The sequence below is a fragment of the Salarias fasciatus genome, chromosome 16 (assembly GCF_902148845.1).
Source record: "Salarias fasciatus chromosome 16, fSalaFa1.1, whole genome shotgun sequence".
Taxonomy (NCBI): Eukaryota; Metazoa; Chordata; class Actinopteri; order Blenniiformes; family Blenniidae; genus Salarias; species Salarias fasciatus.
Genome location: NC_043760.1, coordinates 23,977,501 through 24,004,219, shown reverse-complemented (window position 1 = coordinate 24,004,219; position 26,719 = coordinate 23,977,501). Strand labels below are relative to the sequence as shown.

The window sequence follows — 26,719 nt, the reverse complement described above, 5'->3', positions numbered from 1 at the left end:
TATTCAATTAAAGAAAGTGGTTACATATTCTGAAATGTACTGAAGCACAAATAAATGTTTAACTTTATTAATACACAGAGTCTTTTGGCATCATGTAGTGTTGTAGTTAAGATCACCCAACCTGAGACAGAGTCAAGACGTGGTCTCGACATCAAGACAGCTCTCAAATACTACAGTATCTTGAACCTGTTTTTGGTGGTGGATGTATCAAACAACCACACACACAAACACATGCAAACATACTCACTTGAGACTCTCTTAATAAACCTAAAATTTTCTAAAAGTTACCTTTTCTGTGCCTTCAAGCACCATTGTCATGTAAAGGGCACACCCAAAACGCACTCTTAAAGCAGGAAAGCAGGGCCTAATACAAGTAAGTAATGACTTTTAAGAGTGTGTGTGTGTGTTTGTGTGTGTGTGTGTGTGTGTGTGTGTGTGTGTGGGGGGGGGGGGGGGGGTGTTTCAGGTTTTTGCATTGAAATATATAGAGATTATGAGTTCAAGGTTTCCACAGTAATAAATGGATATAAATCTACTACTACATCTACTACTACATATGCAGAAAGTGAAGTAAAGATACAACAAAAAAATAATAATTAAAAAAAACTCTTAAGTCCATCTCAACAAATTCCAACTTAGTTCAATTTCAGCTTTGGAATCGAGGCCAACATTTATCTTGTCTAAACAATGATTTCCTTTGAGTCATTCCTTTATTACAGCAGTTGGACGAGACAACAGTTCAATTTCCATGAAGTAAACACAGTAAAACAAAAAACATCTGACTCACAGGAGGAAGCCACAGGCTCGCGGTGCACGAGCGGGTTAATGACTCCTGCATTGTGCGCGTGACCGCCTGCCTGCCTGTCAGACAGGTGTGTTTCCCTCCATATAAGGCCGTTTATGTCACACACAGGTTCAGTCTCGCGGACTGTTTCTCTTACGCTTTCTGGCTTCTCCCGGGACATGTTCTGACATGAACTGGAAGAGGACTTGAGGAGACCTCGCTGTGGTTTTTCTGGCGGGGTTTTCACGCTGACTTTCTCCTTCCCGGACATTCTGTTTCTCACCTGAAGGATGCCGAGGGGATTCAGCCGAGAACCGTCTGTGAAAAACAGGTATTTATCCACGAAACACAGCGGGGGGCGGTGAAAGGCGAGGGCTAGCAAAACAAACAGAGTAGCGTTACTTTAGGTAAAAAATGCTCCATTACACGTTTATAATTCTTTGTGCCTGCCTCCAAGCAAGGCGCAAAGATTACAATCCGAGGCCCTCGATTAATTTTAATATTATTAAAATTCTTCTGACTCGACAACTTTGCCGGAAAACTCGTCCTGCACAGTTTGGAGCAGCATCAGTAAACCACATCACCGGGAATCCTGTGCTCTGACTTTTCTCGGTGTTCTGGCAAAAAATATCTGAGAAAATTGCCTAAAACTGGCATTTTTCCCCCCCATGTGTTCCAGATGAGAGTGGCAATACTCTGTTAAAAAAAAAAAAAAACCTTTCTCATCCCCACAGCCTCATGTCTGGTTCAATCTACACAAATTATACATTATAGGTATTTTTGTTGTGACTCCCACAATGCTTTCTTATTTCTTCTCTGTCTCAAATAGTTTTCTCTCCAGTGCAGAATTTTCTCCCACCTGCTCCAATGCATTTTGCAGAGAGATTTTCTTAAATCTCAAATCCAAAAGTTCACACATTTTAACAACCTTGCTGTGGCTATATGGATGATCCTACAGACATGAAAATTTCAGGATATTTCCTCGAAAGGCTTCTGAAGCTCACGGTAAAAAAACAAAAACAAAACTACTCAATTTCACCTCTCAGTTCTGAATAATGACTTTTCTTAAAGGTGCATTAAGGAGTTTGTAAGTTTCATGCGAAGCAACGCCCCCTGCAGGCCTTGGGTGTAACTGCAGCTTAGCTGTGGCTTGCGTCCATGTACGTGCACAGAAGAGGGGAACTCCCTCCTCGCTCTTTTAGTAGGGCTTGAGTAAAATTTAAGTTTCTTGTGCCTGTCTGGGGTCTGTGCTGGAGTTGTGGCAGTGCTGGAAGCCAGTCTTTTCTTACTTTCTGGAAGATCCATTCAGTTGTTGCTCAGTGGCGGAGTAATGGCGGACAAAACGAAACCAAAGCGGGAGCATGCATTACGTCACCTCCTCTCAAATTCTCCCCAAGAAATACAAATTGCTTGCAATGAATATGTCAGGGCACATTCTACACATCATATTTATGGTGGAAAATAAGTATTTTTAAAGTTGAAAAACTCCTTAATGCACCTTTAAACCATACAAACTGGATGAAAAACTGCTGATTCATCGTCATGGCTGCTGGGTACCATTGGTCTCCATGGCAACACACACACCTGCTGGGCACAGCTGGTCTCCATGGCAACACACACACACCCGCTAACTCTGTCATGACTAATCTCAGCTCAGTGACAGTGAATATGGAGTTATACCATGAGTTATACAAACACACACGCTCACACACTATCGGCAGCAGTTGGCAGGCACAAGTAAAATTTCCTGTATATAAAAAAATAAAATTGTGTTCTCGCCACCCTAGCGGTATCCTGTCTGTCTCCTTCAAGCTCGGGTCCTCTTGGGGGTTACTGCTCCCAGTGTCCCAATATTTATTTATATATATATATATATATATATATATATATATATATATATATATATATATATATATATATATATATATATATATGTATATATATGTGTGTGTGTGTGTGTGTGTGTGTGTGTGTGTGTGTGTGTGTGTGTGTGTAGGGCTGGGCACTGCTTCCTTAACATTTTATCAGGCGTCAACCCCCCCCCCAACACACACACGCACGCACGCACGCACGCACACACACACACACACACACACACACACACACACACACACACACACACCGCGCTCCAGCTGAGCGTCAAAAAACCACACACGGCCACGGCGTTTTTTGCGGTGAAACACTGTCCATTCCTCATTATTTTCGATATTGAACTCGGCCGAATTATCAGGAAAATCACGAGAAAAAGGTTGGTATAAGGCACAAACTGAAATACGAAGCGCAAATATGACAAAAAACGAAAGTGAAACTTAAATCGCGTGTTTTGGCGGCGCGACGTTTTTACCAGCTGGGCGTTCTTCAGGCGCTGAAAACAGGCAAAATGAAGTAAATTTCCCTTCAACACACAATCTGGCTTAATAAAGGTAAGTATGAGGCACAATTCGGCTTGACTCAGTGTATCCTGTCTTCTTTGTCTGAAACAGAATGAAGTTTGAGGAAGTGTGGCTCTTAACAAACTTTCAGTTTTCATTTGCTCTGCTCTTGGCTGTGTGTGTGTGTGTGTGTGTGTGTGTGTGTGTGTGTGTGCGCGCGCGCGCGCGCGCGCGCGAGGGGGGGTGTAATCTTGTTAAAGACCTGATATTTTAAGTTATTATAAATCATAATCGATTAATTGTAAAATTATTATTTTAAAATTGTGCTTCTTGCAGAATTCTTGCAAAAAAAATCCCTATCCCTGGCTGGGAGCAGGATGATCATTACAGAGTAGTTTTGAATTAATTTTTTGTATTTTGCACATAATGTGATTAATCGCGATTAATCTAAGAAAAATTACGCAATTAATTGCGATTAAGAAATTTAATTGTTGCCCAGGCCAGCACTAATATAATGATAAAGGGGCAGTGGGGGCAGGTTGGAGTCCCACAACTGACAGGCTACGTGACTCCCTCAGCACGACCCTTGACCCCACCAGCCCACTGACGCTAGTGCATCTTGAAGCTGAACTATGAAAATGTTGCGGAGAAGTGTAATGGAAAGATAGATGATTGAGTCAACTGAACCCCCCCCAACATAAAAAATAAACAAACAAAGAAATGTGTATATTCCATTTCTTGACTACAGAAACTTGTTAGACAGCACTGAGTCACACTGGCACGCTCCATACTAATGTGTCACAGTGACACTGCACTGTTACAACATGCTAATTCAAGTAACAGATTCGCTGTAACACATGAGCAGGTCTGTTTCTCGGAAGGCACAGTTTACTTTCCTTTACAGTATCATTAAAAACCCGGAGAGAGCAGGTTGCGAGAGCGACACTCTGTGAAATGAAATGAAAGGGAACAGAGCAACACAGGGAATCGAACAAAAAACCCACAGGAAGGTTGCACTGCGGTAATTATTTTCAATTATCGTAACTTATAGAAAAGAATCTTTAAAGGTGACATTTGTGTTTCCTGTTTGTCGTTTTTTGTTTTTTGGTACATCTGTCTCAGATTTTAAGATTTTGCCATGGTCTGTCTTTTTTTGTTATTATTTCAAGTCTTTCATTTCTTTCAAGTTCCCACAGGCACGAAGGCTCGGCCTACTGGCAGAGAGGTGGATCAGAAATGGGAGGGAATGAGTTTTAAGTCGTATAGCCATCAGATCGCAACTGTGGCTCCTGGAGAAAGGTCCCTGACCTCAGACAGTGACAGATACAAGGATTTCGTGTTTTATTCAGTGCTAACATTAATGACCTGCCTGAAAGAACTTTCACCAAAGCTCCCATGTTAGTACTGTCTGATTTGAATTTCTGTACATCAGATTTCACAGTCATTGTCATATTTTGCTCTGACTGCAGGGAAATGGATTTCCAACAGCAACTACTGGATATAGGAAATGCCCTGCGGGCAGAGGAGGTGAAATCCCTGGTGTTCCTCTGCACTGATGTCCTGAATCAAAACCCTGGCTCAGTGGAGTCGGCCAGCGACCTCTTCCGTCGCCTGATGGATCGGAACCTCCTGTCCCCGGAGGATCCTCAGCTGCTGAGGGAGCTCCTCAGCATTATCCAGCGTCGTCATCTGGTCCGTAACCTCAGGCTCCCCAATCAAGGTCGTACCGCCAGGATCACCATTTCTCCCTACAGGTAAGGGGCATCTAGTATATATCAAATAAATACAAGGATAAATAAATAAAATTAAAAATACTATATTGACATCTACTATGAAACGAAAACTTGCGAGTGATCTCTGCAGTATGTCCGTGATGAAGGCGACATCATTCATCATCTGTAAGGATAACGCAGATTTACTGCAAAGGTTAAACATCTCCTTTCAATTTTCTGTCTTCAGGAAGCTGCTTTATGAACTGTCAGAGCAAATAACTGAGGAGAACTTGAAAGACATCAAGTTTCTGTTGTACGAGAAGCTGCCGCGTAAAAAACTGGCAGAAAATGTGGTGAGTAAAGTAAGCGTCAAACTCTTCTGTGGTTTAAACTGTGTCGCTAACAGGGCATCATTTTTCAGACCACGCTGGAAGTCTTCCTGCAGATGGAGCAAATGGACCTGCTAGGTAACACTGACCTGAAGGAACTGGAGACCATCATTGAGGCGGTGTGTCCCGTGTTGAAAAGAAAAATCCAGGATTTCAAAGCGCTGCCGGGTGAGTGGCTTGTCAGAGGACAGCCGGTCCAAGCAGGAGTTGAGGTGCTGGAGGAGGAACAATACTTAATATATGTGTTTTTTTCTTTCCACAGCACCTTTAACCAACATAATAGCTCAAGAGGAGGGTCGCCCGAGGTCACTGACTGATCCTAAAGCTCCACACCAGGTACATGCTTTGAACACACCTGAGCTGCAGTGAAAGGTTTCTACTGTCCCCTCACAGTGTGGCACTCCACACATCGCTGATGCTTTTAAGTAAAGTATTTTTTTTCCAGGTAACCCCATCTTTGGTAAAAACTGGATCTTTTGATGCAAAAGGTAAACTTATTTAAGCCCTATCTGCCACTGCAACCTCTTCAGTCTCCATACTGTATGTGGCACATGCTTATGTAAAGTGATATTTGCATGTTGTTCTTTTACAGCACTCCATATAGTCAATTTTCCAATTTGGTGTTTTTTCTTTTTCTTCTAAATGGTGAATTTTGTGTTAAAAATGTTTCTAAAAATGAATTTTTTTGTAAATCATACGTATTGGTGTTAATTTATACACAATTTTTGATCTCCAAATATTTTCTTGAGTGTCCTATTAAAGAGTATAAAGTGTCAGTAATATGTTTTCATTCATTTTCTGTCAACACTCTCTTAGATTTCGTTAAGGCGAAGGATGAATGTGAGATTCTGACATATGGATTTGGTGTTTTATCGACTGAGACAGAAAAATCTGCAAACCAGCAAACAGGTCATTAAAACCTCATAAACATCATCAGTCCAACGTTTATGATGACATTGGTTGTCAAGTGTTTTGTTTTTTTTAATTCTAATAAATGTGTTTTTTTTTTCTTTTTCCTTTTGGTCTGAAACGATTGGCGTTGTGCCCTGTGATCATCTGTCTCATAGCAGGAGGTGACACGTCGAAAAAGCTTCCAGCTCACGGAAAAGAAAGTCCTGAAGACACAGAGGTGTGTGGTTTATTATCATAGATTTCTTTTATTAAAAAAAAAAAACAGAGAGGACCAAAAAAGACTAGTATTTTAATCCCTTATGTGCTGGATTTAAACATTTAATTTCATAAGGAAATTTGAATATTGACAGACTTTAGGTCATGTTTCATCTCATGGTGGAAACAGTCCTGAAAATTTGTACTTAAAAGCACAACTACTGTTACACTGTTTAAGTTGTTCTAAGCTACAATTAAAACTATTTTTGTATAAAAACAATACTACAGGAATCACATTAAGGAAGATTATGAGATGCTATTAACAGCATTTTGCTGCCAAAGTTTGATTTCGTTCACCTTTGCAGAATATCTTTTCTTTAGTAATTCCTCTGTGGTGGATTTCTGTCTGCAGGGTTTGAGAGCGTATCCCATGACTTCAGCAAAGAGAGGCGTCTGTTTGATCGTGAACAACTACGACTTCATGGAATCCAGGGGGAATTTCCGTCGGGGAACCATGATTGATCAAGGTGAGGTTCACTTGTTGCTGAAAATGGCAGAGAACTCCAGATTCACATTTCACGGCTCGGCTCTTAGTGTGGATGTTTGTCTTTTTCTTTTTCAGAAAACCTGTCCGCCGTGTTCCAGTGGCTGGGCTTTGAGATGGAGATACACAAAGACTGTGACAGGAATAAAATGCTGTCGGTGTTCCAAGCGCTCAGCATAAGAGACCATAGTCAGATGGACTGCCTGGTGTGCTGCGTTCTCAGCCACGGCGTGGAGGGAAGCGTGTACGGCGTGGACGACAAGGCGGTCAAGATCAATGAACTCACGGACCCTTTCGACGGATTAAAGTGTCGCTCTTTGGCAGACAAGCCCAAGATGTTTTTCATTCAGGCCTGCCAGGGCTCCGAGCCGCAGAGCGCCGTGTTCATCCAGGCTGACGGCCCTGCGCTCAGTCCCATCGAATCTGACGCTGTGAGAATCGTTGAGTCCATCCCAGCCGGGGCAGATTTCCTGCTGGGGATGTCCACCGTTCCCTCGTTTGTCTCCTTCAGACAGACGGACACTGGCTCCTGGTTTATTCGATCCTTGTGCCAAAACCTTGTCCAGATGGTGCCCAGGTTAGTCAAGCAAAATGTTCTGCTTTAAACTTTTCATATAAATACAGAAACACTAGTCTGATCTCTCCTGTTTCTTTTAGAAATCGGCTTTTATTTCTTGTTGGTGCACAGCATCGTCCTATTTATATCTCCTTCAGAGAATCTGATTTATTGCAAACAAAACAACAAAAACGTCTATTTTTATTTTGTTGTTTTGAATTAAATATTAGACAAATTAATATTTTGAATACTTTCATTATCTGTACTTACGTATGTGATAAATGGCATGTACATTTATTGAGTTAATCATTTGATTCAATGAAAGACGTCAAAGAGCTCACTCTTTTTTCCTTCTTTCAGAGGAAGTGACATTGTCACTATTCTTACGAAAGTGAATGCAGACGTCAGCCAGAAGAGCGATCCCTCTGGGAGGAGAAAACAGATGCCACAACCAGCTTTCTCTCTCAGGAAGAGAGTGATCTTTCCAGTCCCCACTGCTCCTCCTCCCAGCCTGAAGACAGCGCACCTGCTGAAAGACTGAGCCTCATGAAACACGCTCTTCATCTTTGTAAATTTTTAATGTTCTTTTATGTTATTGACCATGCATTGTCACTGAAAGATGCAATAATACTTCCGTTAATCTGTGTAAATTTAAACAAATGTACATGTATATATTTTATAGGACGTCATACCAAGATTCAGCCCTTTTTCTCACTTTTTTCTCACACAAAATTACAGGTTTACATGATTTAAAGAAGTTTGTTGCATTTATTAACATGATAAACAATGAGTTTAGGCTAGGCTTAGGCTTAGGCATTTCAATCATAGCTACATTCACTTTTCACAAATTATCTGTGTTTTTTTGTACAGCAGATAAATTTTATTGAGCTATGATAGCTAGATAGAATAGACTTTATTGATCTCACAGCATGAAGTAAAAAAAAAGCTTTTGTTATTTTTTTTCTGTGTAGCTTTTCAACTATCCATCAAAAAAATAAAAGAATATTTTTTGCACTTTCTGTCTCTGGTTTTCCCTTTGATGTAATTTCAATATTGAAAGCCAGAGTCCTCACCAACACAGCGAGGGTGGAGCACAATACACCAAAGCTGAAAGCTCTGCACTGGCTGTGGGTCACAGGATTGACTCCTCATCTAAACTTTCAGTTGTCATGTGCCTAAATACACCTCAGATTTACTTGTAGAATATTACAATACTTAGTCTTCCCAGTGTCAAGAGTAAATAAGATGAAGCAGCTTTTAGTACCTATGCTTTTCACCTGTGGAACAAACTTCCTGAACACCTGAGGACTGCGGACACACTTCCTGTGAATCAGGCTTTAAACACTGTTTTTTCTTATTTGGTCAGGTTTTCTGTTAAACAGAAGATTGTAATTATTTTATTACCTTTATCTTAATAATGCCTTACTCAATCCATCTTTTTATGCTCTTGTTAATCCCTTTGTTTTACAGTATTTCCTTTCCCTGTACAGCATTGTGCATCTGCTATATAAATAAATATACCTTAAACATCTTTCAGTATGTGCTCTACAAAGGACTAAATGTCGACATTAAATTGATATTTTGTGTGAATTCGAATTTGTGAACATAAAATGAAGCAGATGAAATGAAAAGATTTATTTGTGTATCCAAAACGTTAAGTTTGCCCGGTCCAATATGGCTTCCGCCATACGCAAGTCTCCTCTGTGACCAGCAGGGGGCGGTCGTCATAGACAGTACAGTGCAGTAAACAGCGGAGCGACGGTGACCCGGATGTTGATATGGCGTTCAGAAGGTTATCTTCTCCACCTTCCTCCTTATATCTGCTGTGCTCCCCTAAAAATATATATATCAAAGTCTTTGAGCGATTTTATTTCACTTTGCTCAACAATAAATTATCTAATCAGCCGGAGCAGGACTGTCACTTGTAAACATGTCTCAGGAGGGACAGCAAAGCCCAGCAGTTAGCGCCGAAACGAGGTAAACCTTGTAAATATGACTGCTTCATATTCACAGCATCACTTTCACTTCATGAAGATTCAACATCAGTTTCATTCTGGGATCGGATTCAACGCCGAATAAAACGAAAGATGTCTTGTGTTGTTAGAATGACTCCTAAGATGTCCATAGAAATGACTTTTAATTAGATTTGAGCAGCATGTTTATTGTTTACTGTCTGGCAAATTATGATGTTTTTTATCTCCAAGTTCATGACAATAAAAACAGCATAGCTAACAAACTTAATATTTAAAAATAGTAAACATATGTTTACAACGCCACAATTTCTCCAGTTATTTATTGCAATTGCTATTCAGGTTCGGTGGATAGCTTGAAATAGATGGATAAAAGATGAAAAAGAGATTCAAATAAACCCTGACATTTAGGATGCATATTCGTCTGTATTCTGTGCAATTGGAAGAGAAAACTGAAAAATTATGTATATTTCAGAATGTTACAAAAAAAGGCCCGTTTAAATATGATAAACACAGTAATCTGAAGGAAAAATGATTTTAGAACAACTATAAACTTGAAAAAGTTTGTGATGTGTCATTCATGACATCGATAAATTGGACAACAAAATGGGTTTTGGATGCTAATTTGTTGCTTGTTTTAGTCTGTGTCATTATAGTTTTTGTTTATTTTTTTCCTGCCACTAGCTTCATGTCATTTTGTCAGTTTTCTGTGTGAAAGTAACAATGCACTATGCAAATTTGATTCCATTGATTGTTGTACACACGCAGAATCGATGCACTTGACTCGCAGAAGACCAGCCCTGGGAAGACGCCGATACAAATTCTGCATGAATATGGGACTAAAAGCGGAAATCTGCCGGTGTACGTGATGGAAAAGGCCGAAGGGATGGCTCACCATCCCAGCTTCATCTTCAGCGTTTCGATCGGAGAGGTCAGCTGCAGAGGTACGATGTGGTCGTCTCTTGCTCCAGACCAACCCCAGATACTGATCATCTAACAAGGAGTACTTCAGCCAGTGACATTTATCGCTTCTGCTTCTCTGTCAGACACAAATATTATATCAGACTTTTCCCTGTTTGGTTTATTTTTATTTATTTAAACACTTCAAATTAATTGCTGTTTTTCTACCGGTGTTGAAGAGATTTGTTGATGATCTACTTCTCCTTCTGTCGCTTCTCAAACTGTGTTTTGTTTCAGGTCAAGGTTCCAGTAAAAAGGCTGCTAAGCACATGGCTGCAGAGGCGGCTCTGCACATGCTCAACATTGATCCTGGAATAGTGTAAGTAGCCCTTCAACAATCAACTGATTTGATCAGGTCGCATTATTGTGTCACCTCATTTAGGTAATGATCTGAGTCATGCAACATGCAGTGGAGTTGCATTATTATTTTTAAATAAGTTACATTCATCAGTCCTTCATCTTCAACACTTTATCCAAATAGAAGCTGCAGTGGAGGAGGAAGTAACTGAGCAAAGGGCAGAGTTCACGCTGAAAGTTTTTTTTATCAAGGAGCAGAGATAGAAAGATACTGAAATACAGATAATATTGCTTTTTTTGTTTTTTTTTTTGTTTTTTTACCAAGAGATGTTGTTAATTATGGAAGAAGGCCAGGTCATACACACCTATGAGCATTTCAAACCTTTTAACCTCATACACTTTGTGGGGGTTGGGTCTCTTCGTCTTGTTTTTCAGCCCTACACTCAAATCAAGCTGCATCCCGTTCTGCAGCTGACACTGATCTGCTGTCGTTCTGCTGCTCTGACGAGCTTCACTCTGTCCCCCTACAGGAACGTTCCCGTGAAGTCTGACAGTAACGGCACCGCTCCAGAAACAAACAGCCACCTCAACTCAGTAGGCATACTGCAGGTATGCTGTGTGTGTTGGAGTGATGTTTGCAAATATGTAATGACATTTCAGTCTTTTTTGGGGCTTAAATTTCAGTAGTAAACCCAAGACTGAGAATATATTTACTTGAAATCACTTCTATTCAGTAATCAGCCCCAGGAAAGAGCAATAGAGTTTGTACTGTGCCATCTGCAGAGGTTTTTTTTCACCCTGTTCTCGGTGCGGTTTCATTTCAGGAGTTAGCGTTGCAGAGAGGCTGGCGTCTCCCTGAGTACTCGGTGTTGAGGGAGGTCGGTCCACCACACCAGAGAGAGTTCACGGTCACCTGTCGCGTAGAGACGCTGTCAGAAAAGGGTGTGAGCCTGTTCGATTTAAAACAGTATGAAGTGATCTTGATGGCGGCGGTGCTCTTCATGCTCTGCTCCCCTTTTTAACAGCTGTGGCCAATTCAAAAAAATCTGCGAAAAAGGCGTCGGCAGAGAAAATGCTGGCGAAGCTTCAGAGTCTGTCGGGCTGCTCTGAAATCACGTGGGTGCGTCAGACATCCCTCTCCATCCATGACCTCGGTGGACGGCCACGACATTTCAAAAGTGTTTGTGTTTTTCAGACGCCGACACCGAGCGTGCGGTTTGAGAACATCAGAAACTCGACGGCAGAGAAAATCTCTCTGCTCAGAAGAAACCCGCTGAGCATCCCCAACACAGACTACATCCAGATGATGCTGGAGCTTTCCAAAGAGCAAGGGTTCGAGGTCACGTACTTTGATATCGGTAAAACAACCACACATTTCTTGTACTTCCAAGTACCGACTTTTAATTCGAGCTTTTAGCCAGCAAGTTCACAAATCAGTGAAAAAAAAAATAACATGTATTACACCACTGCTCAATCCTGAACACACATATGACATAATCAGGGTGCCGGACTGACCTTTGACCCTCGTCAGAACAATCAATGGGTCACTCAGTTTTCAGAACATGTTGATTATAAATATTATTTCTCAGAGCAGGTTCACGTCAGAGAATCTGTTAAAAGCCCAGAAACTAACCACCCTGGGTATTGTGACTGTTTTTGTAGACGAGCTGACGGTGAACGGACAGTACCAGTGCCTGGCCGAGCTCTCCACCTCCCCCGTCACCGTGTGCCACGGCACCGGCATCTCCTGCAGCAACGCGCACAACGACGCCGCGCACAGCGCCCTCCAGTATGTCAAAATCATGGCCGCCGGCCAATAAGTCACCTTCCGCATCGACTCCACGAGGTCTTCCAGTGATCTGAGGTCAAACTATATTTTTGGAACCATGCAAGTCTCCAACCAAACAGGAAGAGCTCCAGGACTCCTGGAGGGCCGTCGCCTCCCAACTGCCTTTGTATTCGTGATTCTAGTTCCGGGTTCCTCAATTAGCGGACTGCGGTCCACGACCGGACCGGGGCACACCTCGCTGCGGACCCATGGCAAATGTATGGAAAAAAAAATCTTTCTTTATACGCTCATGTTCCGTCTGAGCACCGTTCGGCGCCGCCCCGCTCTGCGTGTAGTGTAATCGCCGCTCTGCGGCGCGCTCCGTCGCACCGCACTGCTCGGCACCCCTCGGTATGCCCCCCCCCCCGTTCCCACAGGGCGCTGAAGCCCGGACCCATTGTATATAAAAAACAAAATGTGGACCTTCAAGATTTGTATTTGAGGACCCCTGTTCCAGTTTGTCATCATGTCATTTTATTCAATATATTTCAAGAAGATGTGAGGGAAGCAGTGGCGAATGTGACTGAGCGAAACTCCACAGAGTGCCGCTTTGCTGGAAAAGTTTCTTTATTTCTGAATGATTTCAGTTCCCCTGATGTAAATACTTTTTTTTTTCTTTTTTTTATTCAGTGTGGTTTCTTTCTGACAGTGTGTGAGAGAAAAGGAATGTTTTCGTCTGTTGTTACGATGGCTTGCTTTGCAGTATGCTTTAAATACCCACCCTCCTCTTTCCCTGCTTCCACTCCGTCTGTCAGTGTGCAATCTGCTACGTATCCAGCCGACGCTGACGAGATAAAATCTCACCTTGCTCTGCTACTATATTTTCGTCCGTATGTCAATACTATTAATGCAGTCACACTCTTGTGCTGTTTAAACTCTGGTGGAGAACATCAGTGTGTGTATGACCGCAGAGAATAAAGCCTCGGTGTGAGCGCTCCGGAGTGTTCTCTGTTACCGGTCACACAGTCTGACAGAACGAGGAGACCGACCGCTGCTTCCCCTTCAGGAGAGGAAACCGAGACGCCTCTCATGAGGGCTGACCATTCAAGATGCAGCAGTCATCACACAGAGCCCTGTGTGTGTGTGTGTGTGTGTGTGTGTGTGTGTGTGTGTGTGTGTGTGTGTGTGTGTGTGTGTGTGTGTGTGTGTGTGTGTGTGTGTTTGTAAAACTCCATGTTCACTGTGAGCTCTGAGCTGAGGTCAGCCATGACAGTGTCTGCAGCTGCTCTGTTGCCATGGAAACGAATGGAATCAGCAGTTTGTAATGCATTGCGCATGGTTGAAGAAATGTCGTCTGTAGAAAACCGAGAATGGAAATTCATAAATTTTATTTCACTTTCTGACTAACAAGCCTTTCATGAATGTATTGTGAAGATTTCATGTCTGTAGGATCGTCCATTCAGGCCTGGCAAGTGTGGAAAGATGCGTCCATTCATTTCAATGATGAGCCTTCAAGCATGGAGAGCAAAGCCACTCCGGTTGCCATGGCAACAGTAGAGTTGTGCCTCCAACATGCCACTCTGGACTGCTTTAATCTGCCACATGAAAGCAACACAGGGGTTCTTGCTGACACAAAGCCAAAATTTCCTCTGGAATTGTACATTCTAGTTCTGATTTCCTTCAGAGAAACACACAGACTGCCAGTCGGTACACGGTGTTAGAGGACGAGTAGTATAACACAGCGAGAAGCAGAGATTAACACAAGCTTTAATTCAGCATCTGAAAACATGATGTCGAACCAGTCAGAAATGTCACTTAATGCTGAGCACACTCCATGCTCTGAGACAGGGATAGGGCGTTCAGAGGAGGCACTGAAACTGATAGATGATTTACAGGATGCCAAATCTGCGTTACTACAGGAGAATATCATAGAGAAATGGAAAAGACTTTATCAGAACACCCAACATGAACTCCTGTTGAAGCAGTCTGCCTGGGAGGAGATGAAGTTAGATTTTCAAAGAGTCATATTAGGACGACAAGAGGAGAGAGAATTTGCCAACAAGCAATACAGCACGCTTAAGGATGAATATTTCCTGCCGACAGAAGAGCTGCAGGCGACAGAGCGAAAAAGTGAAAGTCTGCAGCAAGAGGAAAAGAAGAAAAAAGCCCAAACAAAGAAATTCAATGGATTTTTTCAAAGTTTTCACGGGAAAGTAAATGCCCTAAAGAAGAAATTCGAAGGACCTCATTCAAGTTCTCAGGGTAAGTTTCAGAACCACCAGTCCAGTTTGGATCAGAGCAAATTCCAATTTGAAACACAAATTCCAGAGCTACAAACGAAGCGAGAGGCTCTGAATGAGGAAAGCTCTGATCTGAAGCTGGAGGAGACAGAAGCCATGAAAGAGCAAATCAACAATCTCAATACTGAGGTGGCCCAGCTGAAAAACGAGGCGAAGATGTTAAAGAGAACTAACAAAAGTCTGCAGGAAGCTGTAAAGCTGGAAAAGGCCAAGAAGGAGAACTTCAAAAGACTTTATTCTGAGATTTTATTCTCTAACTTTATATCTGAGAGTGTCGAAGAAAAAGAGCTGCAGGAAGCTAAAGAAAAGGAAGAAGCCCCAGAGGAGAATTTCGAAGGACTTCTTCAGAGTTCTCAGGATGAGCTTCAAAAGAGGCAATGCAGTGGGCACCAGAGAGATTTACAGTGTGAAATGCAACTTTTTAAGCAAGAAGAGGACAGAGTGGATACGAATAACAAAAACATTGGACCGAAAGCTGAGGTGGCCCAGATGGAAGTAGAGGGGCAGACCATAGGGGTAACAGACAAAAGTCTGCAGGAAGCTCACGGGAAAGTAAAGACCCTAAAGGAGAAATTCCAGGGACTTGATTCAAGTTCTCAGGATGAGCTTCAGAAACACCAATCCAGTTTGGATCAGAGCAAATTCCAATTTGAAACACAAATTCCAGAGCTACAAGCAAAGCGAGAAGCTCTGAATGAGGAACGCTCTGATCTGAACGGTGAGGTGGCCCCACTGAAAGAAAAGAGTCAGATGGCAGAGAGAAGAAAGGAGCTGCAAGAATCTCAAAACAATGTCAAAGCCCAAAACGAGAAATTTGAAGGACTTCAGCAAAGTTCTCACGATGGACCTCGAGACTGGCGATCCAGCAAGAATGAGACAACGTCACAGTCTCACATGGAAATGATGAGGCTGGAGGAGACAGAAGCCATGAAAGAGCAAATCAACAATCTCAATACTGAGGTGGCCCAGCTGAAAAACGAGGCAAAGATGTTAAAGAGAACAAACAAAGCTCTTCAGGAAGCTGTAGGGATGGAAAAGGCAAAGAAGGAGAATTTCAAAAGACTTTATTCTGAGATTTTGTTCTCCAACTTTAGTCCCATGATCTTCGAAGAAAAAGAGCAGCAACTCCAGCAGGAAGCTAAAGAAAAGGAAGAAGCCCGAGAAGAGAAATCCGAAGGACTTCTTCAGAGTTCTCAGGATGAGCTTCAAAAGAGGCAATGCAGTGGGCACCAGAGAGATTTACAGTGTGAAATTCAACTTTTTAAACAAGAAGAGGACAGAGTGGATACGAATAACAAAAACATTGGACTGAAAGCTAAGGTGGCCGAGATGGAAGAAGAGGGGCAGACCATAGGGGTAACAGACAAAAGTCTGCAGGAAGCTCACGGGAAAGTAAAGACCCTAAAAGAGAAATTCCAAGGACTTCATTCAAGTTCTCAGGATGAGCTTCAGAAGCACCAATCCAGTTTGGATCAGAGCAAATTCCAATTTGAAACACAAATTCCAGAGCTACAAACAAAGCAAGAGGCTCTGAATGAGGAAAGCTCTGATCTGAACGGTGAGGTGGCCCCACTGAAAGAAAAGAGTCAGATGACAGAGAGAAGAAAGGATCCGCAAGAATCTCAAAATAAGGTCAACGCCCTAAAAGAGAAATTCGAAGGACTTCAGCAAAGTTCTCACGATGGACATCGAGACTGGCGATCCAGCAGGAATGAGACAACGTCACAGTCTCACATGGAAATGATGAGGCTGGAGGAGACAGAAGCCATGAAAGCTGAGGTGGCCCAGATGGAAGAAGAGGGGCAGACCATAGGGGTAACAGACAAAAGTCTGCAGGAAGCTCACGGGAAAGTAAAGACCCTAAAGGAGAAGTTCCCGGGACTTGATTCAAGTTCTCAGGATGAGCTTCAGAAACACCAATCCAGTTTGGATCAGAGCAAATTCCAATTTGAAACACAAATTCCAGAGCTACAAGCAAAGCGAGAAGCTCTGAATGAGGAAAGCTCTGATCTGAACGGTGAGGTGGCCCCACTGAAAGAAGGGGGGCAGATGACAGACAGAAGAAAGGATCCGCAAGAATCTCGAAACAAGGTCAAAGCCCTAAAAGAGAAATTCGAAGGACTTCAGCAAAGTTCTTACGATGGACATCGAGACAGGAGATCCAGCAGGAATGAGACAACGTCACAGTCTCACATGGAAATGATGAAGCTGAAGGAGACAAAGGCCATGAAAGAGCAAATCAACAATCTCAATACTGAGGTGGCCCAGCTGAAAAATGAGGCAAAGATGTTAAAGAGAACAAACAAAGCTCTTCAGGAAGCTGTAGAGATGGAAAAGGCCAAGAAGGAGAATTTCAAAAGACTTTATTCTGAGATTTTGTTCTCCATCTTTAGTCCCAAGATCTTCGAAGAAAAAGAGCAGCAACTCCAGCAGGAAGCTAAAGAAAAGGAAGAAGCCCCAGAAGAGAAATCCGAAGGACTTCTTCAGAGTTCTCAGGATGAGCTTCAAAAGAGGCAATGCAGTGGGCACCAGAGAGATTTACAGTGTGAAATGCAACTTTTTAAGCAAGAAGAGGACAGAGTGGATACGAATAACAAAAACATTGGACTGAAAGCTGAGGTGGCCCAGATGGAAGTAGAGGGGCAGACCATAGGGGTAACAGACAAAAGTCTGCAGGAAGCTCACGGGAAAGTAAAGACCCTAAAGGAGAAATTCCAAGGATTTCATTCAAGTTCTCAGGATGAGTTTCAGAAGCACCAATCCAGTTTGGATCAGAGCAAATTCCAATTTGAAACACAAATTCCAGAGCTACAAGCAAAGCGAGAGGCTCTGAATGAGGAAAGGTCTGATCTGAACGGTGAGGTGGCCCCACTGAAAGAAGGGGGTCAGATGACAGAGAGAAGAAAGGATCTGCAAGAATCTCGAAACAAGGTCAAAGCCCTAAAAGAGAAATTCGAAGGACTTCAGCAAAGTTCTCACGATGGACATCGAGACTGGCGATCCAGCAGGAATGAGACAACGTCACAGTCTCACATGGAAATGATGAAGCTGGAGGAGACAGAAGCCATGAAAGCTGAGGTGGCCCAGATGGAAGAAGAGGGGCAGACCATAGGGGTAACAGACAAAAGTCTGCAGGAAGCTCACGGGAAAGTAAAGACCCTAAAGGAGAAGTTCCAGGGACTTGATTCAAGTTCTCAGGATGAGCTTCAGAAACACCAATCCAGTTTGGATCAGAGCAAATTCCAATTTGAAACACAAATTCCAGAGCTACAAGCAAAGCGAGAAGCTCTGAATGAGGAAAGCTCTGATCTGAACGGTGAGGTGGCCCCTCTGAAAGAAGGGGGGCAGATGACAGAGAGAAGAAAGGATCTGCAAGAATCTCGAAACACGGTCAAAGCCCTAAAAGAGAAATTCGAAGGACTTCAGCAAAGTTGTCACGATGGACATCGAGACAGGAGATCCAGCAGGAATAAGACAACGTCACAGTCTCATACGGAAATGATGAGGCTGGAGGAGACAGAAGCCATGAAAGAGCAAATCAACAATCTCAATACTGAGGTGGCCCAGCTAAAAAATGAGGCGAAGATGTTAAAGAGAACAAACAAAGCTCTTCAGGAAGCTGTAGAGATGGAAAAGGCCAAGAAGGAGAATTTCAAAAGACTTTATTCTGAGATTTTGTTCTCCAACTTTATAACTGAGAGTGTTGAAGAAAAAGAGCTGCAGGAAGCTCAAGACAAGGAAGAAGCCCCAGAAGAGAAATTCAAAGTACTTCTTCAGAGTTCTCAGGATGAACTTCAAAAGAGGCAATGCAGTGGGCACCAGAGAGATTTACAGTGTGAAATGCAACTTTTTAAGCAAGAAGAGGACAGAGTGGATACGAATAACAAAAACATTGGACCGAAAGCTGAGGTGGCCCAGATGGAGGAAGAGGGGCAGAAGATAGTGGGAACAGATAAAAGTCTGCAGGAAGCTCACGGGAAAGTAAAGACCCTGAAGGAGAAATTCCAAGGACTTCATTCAAGTTCTCAGGATGAGTTTCAGAAGCACCAATCCAGTTTGGATCAGAGCAAATTCCAATTTGAAACACAAATTCCAGAGCTACAAGCAAAGCGAGAAGCTCTGAATGAGGAAAGGTCTGATCTGAACGGTGAGGTGGCCCCACTGAAAGAAAAGAGTCAGATGACAGAGAGAAGAAAGGATCTGCAAGAATCTCGAAACAAGGTCAAAGCCCTAAAAGAGAAATTCGAAGGACTTCAGCAAAGTTCTCACGATGGATATCGAGACTGGCGATCCAGCAGGAATGAGACAACGTCACAGTCTCACATGGAAATGATGAAGCTGGAGGAGACAGAAGCCATGAAAGCTGAGGTGGCCCAGATGGAAGAAGAGGGGCAGACCATAGGGGTAACAGACAAAAGTCTGCAGGAAGCTCACGGGAAAGTAAAGACCCTAAAGGAGAAATTCCAGGGACTTGATTCAAGTTCTCAGGATGAGCTTCAGAAACACCAATCCAGTTTGGATCAGAGCAAATTCCAATTTGAAACACAAATTCCAGAGCTACAAGCAAAGCGAGAAGCTCTGAATGAGGAAAGCTCTGATCTGAACGGTGAGGTGGCCCCTCTGAAAGAAAAGAGTCAGATGACAGACAGAAGAAAGGATCTGCAAGAATCTCGAAACAAGGTCAAAGCCCTAAAAGAGAAATTCGAAGGACTTCAGCAAAGTTGTCACGATGGACATCGAGACAGGAGATCCAGCAGAAATAAGACAACGTCACAGTCTCACATGGAAATGATGAAGCTGGAGGAGACAAAGGCCATGAAAGAGCAAATCAATAATCTCAATACTGAGGTGGCCCAGCTGAAAAATGAGGCAAAGATGTTAAAGAGAACAAACAAAGCTCTTCAGGAAGCTGTAGAGATGGAAAAGGCCAAGAAGGAGAATTTCAAAAGACTTTATTCTGAGATTTTGTTCTCCAACTTTCGTCCCAAGATCTTCGAAGAAAAAGAGCAGCAACTCCAGCAGGAAGCCCAAGACAAGGAAGAAGCCCGAGAAGAGAAATCCGAAGGACTTCTTCAGAGTTCTCAGGATGAGCTTCAAAAGAGGCAATGCAGTGGGCACCAGAGAGATTTACAGTGTGAAATGCAACTTTTTAAGCAAGAAGAGGACAGAGTGGATACGAATAACAAAAACATTGGACCGAAAGCTGAGGTGGCCCAGATGGAAGTAGAGGGGCAGACCATAGGGGTAACAGACAAAAGTCTGCAGGAAGCTCACGGGAAAGTAAAGACCCTAAAGGAGAAATTCCAGGGACTTGATTCAAGTTCTCAGGAGCTTCAGAAGCACCAATCCAGTTTGGGTCAGAGCAAATTCCAATTTGAAACACAAATTCCAGAGCTACAAGCAAAGCGAGAGGCTCTGAATGAGGAAAGCTCTGATCTGAACGGTGAGGTGGCCCCACTGAAAGAAAAGAGTCAGATGACAGAGAGAAGAAAGGATCCGCAAGAATCTCGAAACAAGGTCAAAGCCCTAAAAGAGAAATTCGAAGGACTTCAGCAAAGTTCTCACGATGGACCTCGAGACAGGAGATCCAGCAGGAATGAGACAACGTCACAGTCTCATACGGAAATGATGAGGCTGGAGGAGACAGAAGCCATGAAAGAGCAAATCAACAATCTCAATACTGAGGTGGCCCAGCTGAAAAACGAGGCGAAGATGTTAAAGAGAACAAAAGAAGCTCTTCAGAAAGCTGTGGAGTTGGAAAAGGCAAAGAAGGAGAATTTCAAAAGACTTTATTCTGAGATTTTGTTCTCCAACTTTACAACTGAGAGTGTTGAAGAAAAAGAGCTGCAGGAAGCTCAAGACAAGGAAGAAGCCCCAGAAGAGAAATTCAAAGGACTTCATTCAAGTTCTCAGGATGAGCTTCAGAAACACCAATCCAGTTTGGATCAGAGCAAATTCCAATTTGAAACACAAATTCCAGAGCTACAAGCAAAGCAAGAGGCTCTGAATGAGGAAACCTCTGATCTGAACGGTGAGGTGGCCCCACTGAAAGAAAAGGGTCAGATGATAGAGAGAAGAAAGGATCTGCAAGAATCTCGAAACAAGGTCAAAGCCCTGAAAGAGAAATTCGAAGGACTTCAGCAAAGTTGTCACGATGGACATCGAGACAGGAGATCCAGCAGGAATGAGACAACGTCACAGTCTCACATGGAAATGATGAGGCTGGAGGAGACAGAAGCCATGAAAGAGCAAATCAACAATCTCAATATTGAGGTGGCCCAGCTGAAAAACGAGGCGAAGATGTTAAAGAGAGCAAACAGAGCTCTTCAGAAAGCTGTGGAGTTGGAAAAAGCCAGGAAGGAGAATTTCAAAAGACTTTATTGTCAGATTTTATTCTCTGGCCCCTAAAGAAACAGAGCACCAACCCCAGCTGACCGGAAATGAGCTGATTCCTCTTCTTTATTTTAAATGAGTGTGACACATAATATGATATCTTAAAATGTGAATGGTTTCGGTAACCCCACAAAGCGAAGCAAGGTTACAGCAAAACTGAAAAAAAGGCTAAACCAAGTGTAGTGTTCCTGCAAGAAACACATTTATCATAAAAAGAACATTAAAAGTTTAAAAACAGGGCTCGGTGAACTCTTTTTTCATCTCATGTAAGAACAGTAGGAGAAGGATTGCTTCCTAATTCTGTTAATTTCAAATTAATCAAAGAGGAAACCAACAGAGAGGGTAGATATGTGATTGTCAAAGGAAGGATAGACAGTGTTTTGGTCTCTCTAATTAACATTTACGTGCCGCCAGAGAGTGACAAAATATTTCTAAAATTTGTTTTTTACCAAATTGAATCAGTGAGTGAGGGAATCATAATATGTGCAGGTGATTGGAACATTATTTTAAACTATAATATCGAACAACAAGTACTAGAAGATACAAATACAACTTGAACAAAAGCCTGAATATGTCAAGGAATCCAGGCTGTTTGATGTGTGGAGGGACCTCCATCTACTAGAGAGGGACTTTACACATTACTCAGCAACTCACAAGGTACACTCCTGACTCGATTACTTTCTGATGAATGCTACAGACAGACACAGCGTGAAGTAATGTACCATACTGCAAACGTATCGGACCGTAATGCAATCTATTTAACCATAAACCTGGACAACATAAACAAAAAGACTGTATGGAGATTGAATTTAGGAATTCTAAACAATAAGGCAACTGTGGAAGGTATTGTGAGGCTGGAGCGGCGACTTGAAGCGGAATGACGGGAGGATTTGAGTTTCAACACACCAGGGCTTTTATTGGCACAGCAATGAAGCACTCTGGACCTCACTATATTGCGGCTCACAGGTCGAGTATGACTCCCCAGGCAACCCAGCCTCGTGAACCAGCTCCGCCCACTCCACATCCACATTTGGATTTTGCAGCTGGGCTCAGTCTGGAGACAACCCAATACAAACTACGTTCAGGGGGCGTCGACTACTCCTTTGACTGACAGCGCACTTCAGCCAATCAGCACTTCAAAACAAATATGGCATCAAAATGTGTAGCTTCTCTAAGGGTTAGCTTTAGCTCTTTAGCGCTAGCTTCTCGACACGCGATGACACACGAAAACGTCTTTTCCTGTTAGAAACTCACCAGGCACAGACTCTTGCTCTTGCTTTATTGTTGTAATATTTGGTATTTCAGCTATAAAGTTACTTATTGCAGCATTCAGACGATGGTTAAAGTTTATATCTGTAACCTCTGATACACGCAGTGATGGCGTCACTTCCAGTTTAGCCACCGGAATTCGCCAAAAAAAAATTGGAAAACAAAAAGCGGCAACGCTGATTGGCTCAGCAATTTCATGGCCGAGTCGCATTCCCTTTTTATTGCCGAGCTCCAAAATCCAAATATGGATTTGGAGTGGGCGGGGCTGGTTTACGAGGCTACTGGCAACCCCCAAAAGACAGAGTCTAACACAACATAACAGAAAATAACAGACAGTGGCAACGGCACAGAAGAACACAAATACTGAACATAACCAATAATAAAGGAAACACAAATAACCCCAGAAAAGTGGCCTGAAACAACCCAAACAATACCCCCCCATAATGCCTTTCGGCCCCCAAGGCACAGTCAGTTGGGGCAGTGAACCGCCGGCGGCCCCCAAGGCCGCTACATAACCCCCACCCAAGGGGTTTACACTTCCCCAAAACCCTGCAGCCACAAACAGTACGGGACCAAATGTCCAGGCCGCCGATGGCAGCGCAAAGAGCGACGTGGACCCTCCGGCGCCGGTCCTCACCGGGGCTCTGCATTAGCAGTCACAGTTCTGTCTTCGCCGGCTTCTCCCCCCTCCCGTGGAGCCAAAGGCCGGTAAGGGGAGCGCCGGTCATGGTGTATAACCACCAGTTGCCTGCGGTCGGTCATTCTGACCTGCCAAACGGCATCAGTGAGCTGCTCCATCACCGCGGCTGATCTGCACCAGTGTGTGGAGAGCTTAGACGACAGGCCCTTCTTTCACACGGGGCAGTAGACCCACACCCTTTGTCCTGGGGTGAGGGGCTGCCCCCGACACTGAGTGTCACAGGCCCGTTTCTGTTTTAGCCCGGCGTCCTCCTGGGCTTTATGGGTGAAATCGTACACCACCCGCAGGTGCTCTCTCAACCGTTGGAAGTTGGCAAATTCAGGTCCCCCAGCAACCTCCGGCTCTGGAGGGGAACTGAACGCCAGGTCCACCGGTGTTCTCAGCTCCCGGTCGAACATCAGTGCGGCCGGCATGCACTGACTGGATTCTTGTACCGCGTAGCCATACAACCACAGGACCAGGGGCAGATGGCGGTCCCAGTCGCGCTGGTGGTGGCTGGTGAGGATGGGGAGCTGGGTGGCCAGGGTCCGGTTGAACCGCTCCACCAGCCCGTCGCTCTCGGGATGCAATGGCATTGTCTGGATCTTTGTCATCCCCAGCCGTCTGCAGAGCTCCGCGAAGACTTGGCTCTCGAAGTTCCGCCCTTGTCGGTGTGCAGTTCCTCCGGTACTTCACTTCGTAAAGTGGTCCTTGGCCACCAAGACGTAGTGGTTCCCAGAGTCGATGATGGGGAACGGACCCAGGATGTCCACCCCGACGCGGTTCCCACCAGGTACCGCTGCAGCGGCACATGGGAACGTTGGATCGACCCCTTTTGAGCAGGTCAGATGTTGCAGCAGTGGACGTGGATCTCGACGTCTTGCCGGCAGCCTGGACAGTTGAAACGGGCGCTTAGTCGGTGTAGAGTCTTGGCGGTGCCGTAGTGCCCGGCCCCTACTGCGCCATAGACCACCCCCAGGACTTGAGAGCGGAGTGCCCGTGGGATCAGCGGTTGCAGGATGTCATGGCCCCGGCCCAGTGCCTGCCACCAGTGGTAGAGCAGGCCATCATGGATTTCGATGTCGCCCCACTGGGAACAGTAGGCCTTCACCTCGGGCGCACATCCGGACACCCCGGACCGCTCTGGCCGCTGCCCCACCTCCAGCCACTCTGGAGCTGGCCCAGCGTCTCGTCACCCGCCTGGTAATCCTGCAACTCAGCAGAAGACAGAGAGAGACCGTGGGGGATACTCACCACAGCCACGCTCTGGACTTTGGGACCCCGCTCCTCCTGCCGCTGGCAGTAGCGGCATTCAGCCGCCATACAGGGACGCCGGGGCAGCGCGTCAGCGTTGCTGTGCTGTCGCCCCGCCCGGTGCCGGATCTCTAAGTCAAATTCTTGAAAGATTTCAATCCAGTTACAAACTTGACATAAATAAAACACAGATCCTCTGTGTGAACTACACACAGAGCAGCTTCATCACACAGAAATATAAATTAAAATGGGACTTGCAAAGTACAAAATACCTTGGAGTCTTTATTACACAAAACCTAAGTAAACTGAAATAAATTAGAATAAAATTAACGACACCACACAGATAGGCCTCTCAAAATGGTTATCAATCACTTTAGATTTTAGCTCAAGAAGTGAGGCAATAAAATGGAATATACTACCCAGACTGCTGTATCTATTCTTATCTTTACCAGTTTGAATCCCAGACTCCCAATTTACGGCATGGGATAAGCAAATATCACGATTAATTTGTGGTGGCAAAAGGCTCAGAGTCAGATTCAAAACAGTCTAACTAGAGAAACAAAGGGGGGGCTTGCATTGCCTAATTTAAGAGAATACTTTTATGCTGCTCAGTTGAAATACATGTTATGTTGGTGCTCTCCAGAATATTATGCCAAATGGAAGAAAATAGAGTTCACCCAGGGCAGAAACTTACCTCAGTCCAGGCTAGGAGACAAGTGTTACAGACACCAGGAAGACGACAACTTTACTGTCTCTGAAGCACTAAAAACCTGGTTGGATGTAGTTAGAAAATGTAAATTTGAAGGAGACTGTAGGTTATTGCTATGGCCCTCGCAAACAATTCTTTTCATTCCGAGAATTTGAAAGCCCCCTTTAATATTACTTTACGTTATTTATTTATTTTTTGTTCCTGTTGTATCTATGTAAACAAAACTAAATAAAGAGTTAAAAAAATATTCCAAAGTTTACCAAAAAAAAAAAGCTAAGAGTAGTATGCAAAACTAAAAAGTTTCGATAAAAAGTTACAAATTTGAGAAAGACTGATGCTGAAATTCAATGCCTGGAAAAAAATTCTGGACCAAGTGTGTTCTATCTACATAATTTAATAATCTAACAATCTATATAAAAACCATCATTCATCAGGTTTATACCTCTAAATATTCTCTTTTATAACTTTGGTCTGTGCCTGAATAGTTTTGATCATTTTTTAACGTTAAAATCTGATTCAGATGAATGAAAAACTTGGCTCAGCATAGAATTACATAACTGCCCGACTCATCACTTTTGTTCTGCAGTCAGTCCAAAAGTTATATTCTCTGTAATCTGACTCAGAAATGAATTGATTTTGAATTTAATCCCTTTTTAAAAACCAGACCACAGTTGAGTACCTGAGAAGACCGTTGTTGCAGCGTCAGTGGCACAGAGGCTGCAGATGTTGTTACTGATCTCAAGACGTATTCTGAGCCATTCTTTGGAGAGATTAATACTCTTCATGGTTTTGAAATGAGTACAGTAAAGGTTCAATACGTTTGTTCCCAGTTTCTACATCGATCTTTGATTAAGTTTGAGTAGCATATTGTTCCTATCTGGTTTATCTGGAAACAGAATTTCAGTACAGCTTCTGATAAAGTGATTATTACATTTCTTTGTCCAGAATTGAAAGTGGAGCTGGACGTGGATCAATGGAGTAATATCAGAGTGTATTTATTAATCAAGAGTATAGACTGATGAAACCATACATAAGTATTAATAAATCATCTCCATTTACAGTTAAACAGGGAGAGCTTCAGCTCAAAGTTAACCTAAAGTTTATAAACCTCAAACAAATCTCCTATATCAAGCTCAAGTTATAATTATTATACATTTCAAAGTGTAAATATTTTATTTTTTTACCTCTGCAGAGCTGTACATACATATATGGAGTGGAGTTGAATGTTTTAACATTCGTTCACTCATTAACTCTTTAGTTTATTGTGCTTATTTTAAAGTTAATATAAATTGAGATAATTGAACACCAACACTGTTGATGAAGACCCTTCTTGATTCCATTAAAAAAAAAAAGGAATTCATAGTATTTATATGAAGTTCAGTCAGATTAACAGAAGTTAAATGGTGACCTGCATCTCTGCTGATGGTGAAGCTGTTGTGTTGAGTATTACAAGAACACAGAAGCAGAAGTCTTCAGAATAGAAGGAGCACTTTGACAAATCTTTCATAGTTTCTTCCAACGTTTTTTTTTCCTTTAAACACAAACACACGCTCTCCAGTCGAGTTTTGCAGTTTTATTAGAACAAGCACTATGTAGCAGCAGTGTACAGTGTTCATGGAAAGATATGTACTTTGTTAAAATTGCACTTTAGAAGGT

The 26,719-nt window shown here is 43.2% G+C and overlaps 3 protein-coding genes across 8 annotated transcripts; all 3 read left to right on the top strand.

Moving 5' to 3' along the window:
* The first annotated feature begins 915 nt into the window (after positions 1–915).
* On the top strand, positions 916–8,478 carry casp10 (caspase 10, apoptosis-related cysteine peptidase). 5 transcript variants are annotated; one of them, XM_030111404.1, is made up of 12 exons: positions 2,868–3,032; positions 3,132–3,207; positions 4,626–4,910; positions 5,116–5,221; positions 5,290–5,425; positions 5,520–5,593; positions 5,703–5,745; positions 6,074–6,166; positions 6,325–6,386; positions 6,777–6,891; positions 6,987–7,485; positions 7,825–8,478. In XM_030111404.1, exons 3-12 carry the CDS (start codon positions 4,630–4,632, stop codon positions 8,003–8,005), a joined length of 1,590 nt encoding a protein of 529 aa, XP_029967264.1. In that variant the 5' UTR covers positions 2,868–3,032; positions 3,132–3,207; positions 4,626–4,629; the 3' UTR covers positions 8,006–8,478. The 5 variants fall into 5 exon arrangements, with proteins under 5 accessions (XP_029967261.1, XP_029967262.1, XP_029967263.1 ...); XM_030111401.1 differs by lacking the exons at positions 2,868–3,032; positions 3,132–3,207 and adding an exon at positions 916–1,115; XM_030111402.1 differs by lacking the exons at positions 2,868–3,032; positions 3,132–3,207 and adding an exon at positions 917–1,115 and having other exon boundaries at positions 6,328–6,386.
* A 772-nt stretch (positions 8,479–9,250) lies between these two features.
* On the top strand, positions 9,251–13,649 carry prkra (protein kinase, interferon-inducible double stranded RNA dependent activator). 2 transcript variants are annotated; one of them, XM_030111888.1, is made up of 8 exons: positions 9,251–9,441; positions 10,203–10,378; positions 10,632–10,713; positions 11,222–11,300; positions 11,516–11,633; positions 11,717–11,811; positions 11,887–12,049; positions 12,354–13,649. In XM_030111888.1, exons 1-8 carry the CDS (start codon positions 9,395–9,397, stop codon positions 12,509–12,511), a joined length of 918 nt encoding a protein of 305 aa, XP_029967748.1. In that variant the 5' UTR covers positions 9,251–9,394; the 3' UTR covers positions 12,512–13,649. The 2 variants fall into 2 exon arrangements, with proteins under 2 accessions (XP_029967748.1, XP_029967747.1); XM_030111887.1 differs by having other exon boundaries at positions 11,717–12,049.
* Positions 13,650–15,248: 1,599 nt separating this feature from the next.
* LOC115402701 (trichohyalin-like) lies at positions 15,249–21,167 on the top strand. The gene has a single exon (XM_030111225.1). It carries the CDS (start codon positions 15,249–15,251, stop codon positions 21,165–21,167), a length of 5,919 nt encoding a protein of 1,972 aa, XP_029967085.1.
* Positions 21,168–26,719: the final 5,552 nt, after the last annotated feature.

Excerpts from the sequence above, each read along its gene's own strand:
- casp10 (XM_030111401.1), top strand. The coding sequence starts at position 1,075 with ATGCCGAGGGGATTCAGCCGAGAACCGTCTGTGAAAAACAG. Across the intron at positions 1,116-4,625 it reads GAACCGTCTGTGAAAAACAG|GGAAATGGATTTCCAACAGC; the intron begins GTATTTATCCAC and ends CTCTGACTGCAG. Across the intron at positions 4,911-5,115 it reads ATCACCATTTCTCCCTACAG|GAAGCTGCTTTATGAACTGT; the intron begins GTAAGGGGCATC and ends TTCTGTCTTCAG.
- prkra (XM_030111887.1), top strand. The coding sequence starts at position 9,395 with ATGTCTCAGGAGGGACAGCAAAGCCCAGCAGTTAGCGCCGAAACGAG. Across the intron at positions 9,442-10,202 it reads GCAGTTAGCGCCGAAACGAG|AATCGATGCACTTGACTCGC; the intron begins GTAAACCTTGTA and ends GTACACACGCAG. Across the intron at positions 11,301-11,515 it reads ACTCAGTAGGCATACTGCAG|GAGTTAGCGTTGCAGAGAGG; the intron begins GTATGCTGTGTG and ends GTTTCATTTCAG.
- LOC115402701 (XM_030111225.1), top strand. The coding sequence starts at position 15,249 with ATGGAAGTAGAGGGGCAGACCATAGGGGTAACAGACAAAAGTCTGCAG.